The following is a 7500-nucleotide window of genomic DNA, read 5'->3' on the forward strand; positions in this document are numbered from 1 at the left end:
TTGAGTGTGCGTAAGGGCACACCAGGAGCGTGTGTGTTTGTGCCTGAGCTGTTCCTGTGGTTATTGTGCTAACATTGCTGCTGCTGCTGCTGCCGCTGTTTCTGCTGTGGTGCTGCTGTTTGTTCAGTGCAGATGACCTGATCTGGGTCGAGCAGAACCTCCTGCTCACTTGGCTGGTCACTCTGCTCCACCTGCTCACACACACCGTCAGCCCATTTGGACAGGAGAGGGAGAGGAGGAGTGTGTGAGAGAGGGAGAGAGAGAGGGAGAGTTAGGAAGAAAGTGTGTGTTGAGGAGAGGCAGAGAAGGAGTGTGTATGTGAGAGAGAGAGAGGGAGCGTTAAGGGCTCTGCATACTTCACGTGCGCACTTTGTCGCGAGTGGCGCGAGAACCATTAATGACGTCATCACTTGCGACAGACTATTCATACTTCAAAAGCGCCTTGCTCGCATTGTCGGAAGTGCCCTCTGCTGTTCATGAGAGAAACGGCAGTATTTTTCGCAACTCGCAGCGTGAGTTCTACTGATGTATAAAATAGAAAGCCAAACACGGCTGCTGTAGGGCTACTGAACGTCTGACTTGTGACTTACCACATTGAAGCATAGATTTTTGTTGTAGCCTACATTGCCAGATAATTCCAAGACCATGTGAGAGCATTGTTCTGGCGGCAGAATTTATAAATAGATCGCCGAACACAACGTGCTTCTGAACAAAGTAAACAATTGTTTCACTGAACAACATTTAAGAGAGAAGATAAAATAACTCTCTGACATTTTATTATCCTCAAAATGATGCAGGATCCATTCTGTAGTAGCCTACAGTAGTTGTAGCCTCTCTTCGCAACTCCTGCTTTGTCTGCCTATCTGCGTGGTCGCTGGTGGCGCACGACAAGTTAGAAAAATCCTCGTGTGCACGACGTGGCGACACGCGCCGAATTTTGAGCTTACGACGGGGGGCGTGTCGAAATTTTAGGTCACGTGACGGCGCGCACCATCGTCGTGAGTGAAGTATGAAGGAGACTAGCACCACTCACGACTAGTATGAATCCCCCTTTAGGAAGAAAGTGTGTGTTGAGGAGAGGCAGAGAAGGAGTGTGTATGTGAGAGAGAGAGAGGGAGGGAGGGAGAGTTAGGAAGAAAGTGTGTGTTGACGAGAGAGTGAGAGAGAGCGAGGGATTGAGAGAGAAGAGGGGGATTGAGACTGAGATTGAGTGAGAACGAGAGTATGCTTTAGAGAGAGAAAGAGAGAGGTAGAAAGAGGTCTTGAGGAAAGAAGAGAATGAGAGAGAGAGAGGGATAGAGCAAGAGATTGAGTGAGTAAGAGAATTTGCTTTAGGAAGGTAGAGAAAGAGTGAGAGTGAGAGAGGGAGAGCGTGCCAGTTGTTGAGGAAAGAGAGTGTCTTTTAGAGAGAGAGATGGAGAAGAGAGAGGGAGAGAGAGCGACGGGGAAGAGAGAGAGAGTGAGAGAGAGGGAGAGAGAGAGACGGGGAAGAGAGAGAGAGAGATAGAGAGACGGGGAAGAGAGGGCGAGCAAAGCCATAAGTCTGTCGTCAGCCTTTGCTCTGTGTCCTCTGTAAACACACTTCATCGCAGAGGAACACACATTTTTTGCCTGAATAAGGCCAGCTGTACCTTGCACAAGTCTCTCTCTCTCTCTCTCTCTCTCTCTCTCTCTCTCTCTCTCTCTCTCTCTCTCTCTCTCTCTCTCTCTCCTCTCTCTCTCTCTCTCTCTCTCTCTCTCTCTCTCTCTCTCTCTCTCTCTCTCTCTCTCTCTCTCTCTCTCTCTCTCTCTGTACCGCTGTACCTCGTACTCTGTCTTCCTTTCTTTCTTTTTCTCTCACACTCTGTGATCCCTTTGCTTTCCTTCTCAGCAGCCTCTCCCCTGTATGTGCCCCCTTTACCCTTCTTCCTTTTGTTTTGTATCCCTAACTCATCCACTCGTCTCACTCCTTTGCTCTGTGCATCCTCCCATTTCTGCTGTCCTCCATAGCTATTCTCCAGAACGTTTCAGGACACAGCCAGCCACATCAGCTGGCACAAGCACAGAAGCACACACACACACACACACACACACACACTTGTACAGACGTTTCTATTGTGAAGTCCATTGTGGGAGGAAATGCTGCCGTTCATATGGAAGTGGGTGGCAAGGGTCACGAACGAAGAGACCCTGGCTGTGAGTGTGCGTGCAAGAGAGAGAGAGTGAAAAAGATGGAGTGTGTGTGTGAGAGAGATATTGAGTGTGTGTGTGTGTGTGTGTGTGTGTGTGTGTGTGTGTGTGTGTGTGTGTGTGTGTGTGTGTGTGTGTGTGTGTGTGTGTGTGTGTGTGTGTGTGTGTGTGTGTGTGTGTGTGTGTGTGTGTGTGTGTGAGTTGCAGCAGGCTTCTGTGTGTGTACATGAGGGGTGTGTGTCTGTGTGCGCGTGCGTGCGTGCGTGCGTGCGTTTGTGTGTGTGTGTGTGTATGAGTGTGCTTGATGGTGCTTTTTGCGATGCCTACCTAATCCTCCTCTTCTCCCTTTCATCCTCCTCCTCCTGCTTTCATCCTCCTCCTCTTCCTCTTCCTCCTCCTCCTCTTCCAGGCTTCAGTAGAGTGGGCAGCTCTGCTCCTGCCCCTTCTCCTGCCCCTGCCCCTTCCCCGTCCCCTCTGGGCCGCTTTAACAACTCCGGCTCCATCCGCGACCGCATGCGCAAGTTCACCGAGCAGCCCGCCCAGTCCGAGGCCCCTCCTCCCCTGAGGCGGGGCATCCAGCGCAGCGTCCGCCCCCTGTCCGCCCACCTCATCGGACGCTCCGCCGAGCCCCAGCCCTCCGGCCGAACCCCGTCCGGCATCGGCCAATCGCAGCGCTCGGCGGGAGGAGTCGAGACCCAGAGGGCCAAAGGTGTGGATGCAGGGGGCCGGTCGGAGGCAGCCAGCCCAGAGCAAGGAAGCCCTGAGAGGGGGACATCTGAAGCAGCCCCAGCCCTACCTCCAGCCCCAGCTCCAGGAACAGGACCAACCTCAGCCAGCACTAGGAAAGCACAGGAGGCCCAGTCACAGCCACAGTCACAGTCAGCGGGACAGGGACACACTGAGGACACCAGCACTGCCACCACCAGCAACGAGGAAGACGACGAGATGAAGACCTTCCTGACCATCGAGATCAAAGATGGCCGCACCACACACCAGCACCAGCCCACGCAGGCCAGGACCATCACACACACCAGCACGGGCGGCGGGAGAGCAGGTACGACACCGGGGGCACACACACACACACACACACACACACACACACACACACACACACACACACACACACACACACACACACACACACACACACACACACACACACACACACACACACACACGCCCACACACACACACACACCAGCACAGGCGGTGGGAGAGCAGGTAGGGCTGGGGGTCACACACACACACACACACACACACACACACACACACACACACACACACACACACACACACACACACACACACGCACGCGCGCGCGGGCAGCAGGAGAGCAGATGCGACACGGGCATACACACACACGCACGCACGCACGCACGCACGCACGCACGCACGCACGCACGCACGCACGCACGCACGCACGCACGCACGCACGCACGCACACACACACACACACACACACACACACACACACACACACACACACACACACACACGCGCGCGCGCGCAAATGTACATACAATGTATATGCACACTACTGTACACATGCACCAGCCACGGAGTAGGTACGACAGGGGCACACACACACACATACTTGCACATACTTGTATGTGCATGCAGAAAGACAGTACACACGTGTTTGCACACTACATTACACATGCCTATGCACACTACTGTACGCTGATGTACACAGACGCACACATTAATATACACGTCAAGACGTGTGACATACATGCCTCATCTACTACTGTTTTGGCCTGATGGAACACTCACTCACTCATTCACTCACTCACTCACTCACTCACTCACTCACTCACTCACTCACTCACTCACTCACTCACTCACTCACTCACTCACTCACTCACTCACTCACTCACTCTCTCTTTGTTCATGTTTAGTGAAGCCATAGGAAGGCATAGTCGTAGACATGTCAATGAAAAGCGTGCTTTTGAATTTGAACAAAAAGTGCTTGCGTACATCCCAAATCTCACGAGAAACACCAAAATTGTTCAGTACCACACAAGAATCAACACATTAACACAAGTTCTCAAGCATTTTCTGTACGTCACCACTCCAGTGGTGTGTGTTTTGCATCCATCAGCAAAGATTGTAAACAAGAGGTCCCTGGCATGTACTCTTCAGAGAGGGTGTGAGTGAGTGTGTGAGGATGCGAGGCTGCTCTGTGGTGTTGTGTGTGTGTGTGTGTGTTGTGTGTGTATGCCCATATAAGCTCTCACTGTACTTGCATGAGTGGAGGGCTGCTGCTCATCCTCTCCTCTCCATCCGTGTGGAAAATGTGGCTAGTTTAAGAACCAGTCCCATTGCTCTTGACAGCACAGAGGTGTGTGCGTGCGTGTGTGTACACGTATGTATGCGTATGCGTAGGCGTATGTATGCGTGCAAAGGTGTACGTTTTGCTTTGAAATTGGTGGGGACATTAATATGGCAAATTGTCTGGGCATGTTTATTTGGCATTGTGTTTGTGAAAAAGTGGTAGGGACAAGCTAGGTTTATCTCCAAAGTGGTACTGCATGGACATGTCCCAACCATCCACACCTAAAATTACATCCAGTGCGTGCGTGCCTGCGTGAGTGCGTGCGTGTGTGCTTGAAAGACTGTGGTGCATTTCTCGAAACCATAGTTACTAACTATACTAGCTACTTTGTTGTTTGCAATGCAATTTCCCATAGACAACTACCCAAGTTGCTAACTGGCTAACAACTACGCTTTCGAGAAACGCACTCCTGACTTGTATTCATACTCATGTGTCAGTTCATGCGTGTGTGTACACATGTTCATTTTGTTAAACGCATGCAGTACCAGTGTGCATCTGTGTGTGACTATAATGATGTGTGTATGTTGGATGTGTTGATGTACAGTATGAATGTGCTTTGCAGTTGGATATGAAGTATAGAATAGCAAGAATAATTGTGTGTGTGTGTGTGTGTGTGCGCGCGTATGTGCGTGTGTGCGTGCGTGCGTGTGTGCGTGTGTGTGTGTGTACGTAGAGTAGTTCTGGGCTAAGGCGGTGTAAATATGTGACATTTAACTGGTCTCCCCCTTCATGTAGATGAGTGTTGAACTTCACAGTGAGTTCTATTCTGCATTACAGAGCTGAAAGAGTCCCACAGAGAGAGAGGTGGGAGTCTGAGTTTATTAAAACAGCAGAGTCAAGAGGCTCCTCTGTTTTGGAGTCCATGGGATGTAGAGAGGATTTGTGTATGTGATGTGAACGCTCTCGAGCGATCTCCTGCTCATTCTCTCTCTCTCTCTCTGTATCTCTGCATCTCTGTCTCTATGTCTCTCTCTCTCTCTTTCTGCATCTCTGTCTCTCTGTCTCTATGTCTCTCTCTCTCTCTCTCTCTCTCTCTCTCTCTGCATCTCTGTCTCTCTGTCTCTATGTCTCTTTCTCTCTTGTATGTCTTCTCTAACTCTGTCATCTTTCTCTCACTCTGTCATATGCATCTTTCCCTGTGTCCCTGTATTTTGATGTCTCTCTCCGTCTCTCTCTCTCCCCCTCTCTCTCATCGTGTGCGTGTGCATGCATGTGCGTTTGTGTGTGTTTGTGTGGTCTGTGTGCCTCTTGACTTGGCTGTGGTTGGGCAGCAGAATCTCCAAAAGGATTGATGATCAGGGTATGTTGTGATTATGAGGGATTGATTATCAGGGTCTGTTTGCCTGTGTTTGACTTTGTCCATGTCACGGTGTGAGGGTAGTATTAATTTATTGCTGTGTGGTCCAGCCTCAGGCCATTTGAGTTTGTGTGTGTGTGTGTGTGCGCGTGCGTGTGTACATGCTTGTGTGTGTGTGTGTGCGCGTGCGTGTGTACATGCTTGTGTGTGTCTGTGTGCGTGTGCGTGTGCTTTTGCGTTTGCGCGTGCGTTTGCACGTGCCTGTATGCGTCTGTGTGTATGCGTCTGTGTGTATGCGTCTGTGCGTGCCTTTGTGTGTGTGTTGATGTTCTGCTGCGCAGTAGCTCTCTGTTTACTCAATGGCCCCACAGTGTTTAGCTCCCTCTGGTTCTGCTGTGACCACAACACATACTCCAGTGGCGTACCCCTTTCACTGATGCCCCTCGAGGGAGGACAGAGCCTGTTTATGGACACACACGATGTCCTTTGTCATGTGGTCTCTCGCTGTTGGATGTTCGTATAGCACATGTATATATACATTACGTACAGTAGGTGTAACATAGGGAAACAGTGTTCAACAGTGGACATATGTAATGTTGCTGACAGCCCACGATGGGGTTTAGGCAATGCACATTGCAAGGCAAGTTTATCTATAAAGCTCATTTCAGGGGCCGATCCTCCCCTGTCTCTCTGTCCCATTCACTTCCTGTCACCATCTTCAACTGTCCTGTCAAAAAAAAAACCCAAAAAAAATGTTACCCTGTTTTAAATTGTGCATCATCAAGTTCCTAGTCCGAATGTACTGTTACTGACAGCCCACTATGGGGCATAGGCAAGGCCAGTGCTATGGAATTCAGGGATGCAGTTCTCGAAACCATAGTTGCTAACTACATAACTACTTTGTAGTTTGCAATGCAATTTTCCATTGGCAACTACCGAAGTTGCTAACAGGCTAACAACTTCTCTTTTGAGAAATCCACCCCAGAGTTGTGACAGCCGGAGTACAGGAAGTCGGAAGACATGAAGTTGATGACATGACTCATGTAGATCCAAAAATAATTCTGTGCAGCAAGTGGCTCTCTTTTCACTAGAGTACAACACAGAAACACTACATAACAAGCAATGATGACTTTAAAATGAATTGAAATGAATAACCGTACATTTAGCTTTCCTGCACTTTCTGTGTTCGACGCCAACTTCCTGGAACTACTTTGGAATTGTGTCAATGGCGATCTGTCTGTGTCAAAGGCTTCATGAGCTGCCATCTTTGTGCATAAATGGAACACAGAGGTCAATGGGATTAGCCAAACTCTCACTTCCATGACTCTGGGCAAGGGAAGCCTATTAATATAGCACATATCATACATAGTTCAATGTGCTTCATAACAATCAAAGCATAACAAACATAGCAGATTATAAACAGAGCAGAAGTATCAAAATAAAATGACAATAGAGTTGCCCTGTTTTTAATAGAGCATCATCAGGTTTCTAGACAACTGTATTGTTTTGCTTAAAGTAATGTAGTGGCTCTAAAGAGATTGTATCACTACATCAGTTCATCCTTGTGTAGCTTTTCAGGGGATTCTGGTGGTGTTCATCAGATGCCTGGGGTTAATCCTGTGGAGGGCCCAGACAGAACATTATAATATGCTGGCCTCTGCATAAATGAATGAGCAATCAGATGGCAACCTACCTCCCT

General features: G+C 49.4%; 1 protein-coding gene across 4 annotated transcripts in view; it reads left to right on the forward strand.

Annotated features, from left to right (window-relative positions):
• smtnb (smoothelin b) overlaps positions 1-7500 on the forward strand; it is a 49946-nt gene that overhangs the window by 6846 nt on the left and 35600 nt on the right. For all 4 annotated transcript variants that reach the window (XM_063195492.1, XM_063195494.1, XM_063195493.1 and 1 more), the window contains exon 3: positions 2579-3223. In XM_063195492.1, the coding sequence (XP_063051562.1) occupies positions 2579-3223 (645 nt within the window). The remainder of the gene's footprint in view (positions 1-2578; positions 3224-7500) is intronic.

The sequence above is a fragment of the Engraulis encrasicolus genome, chromosome 3 (genome assembly GCF_034702125.1).
Source record: "Engraulis encrasicolus isolate BLACKSEA-1 chromosome 3, IST_EnEncr_1.0, whole genome shotgun sequence".
NCBI lineage: Eukaryota > Metazoa > Chordata > Actinopteri > Clupeiformes > Engraulidae > Engraulis > Engraulis encrasicolus.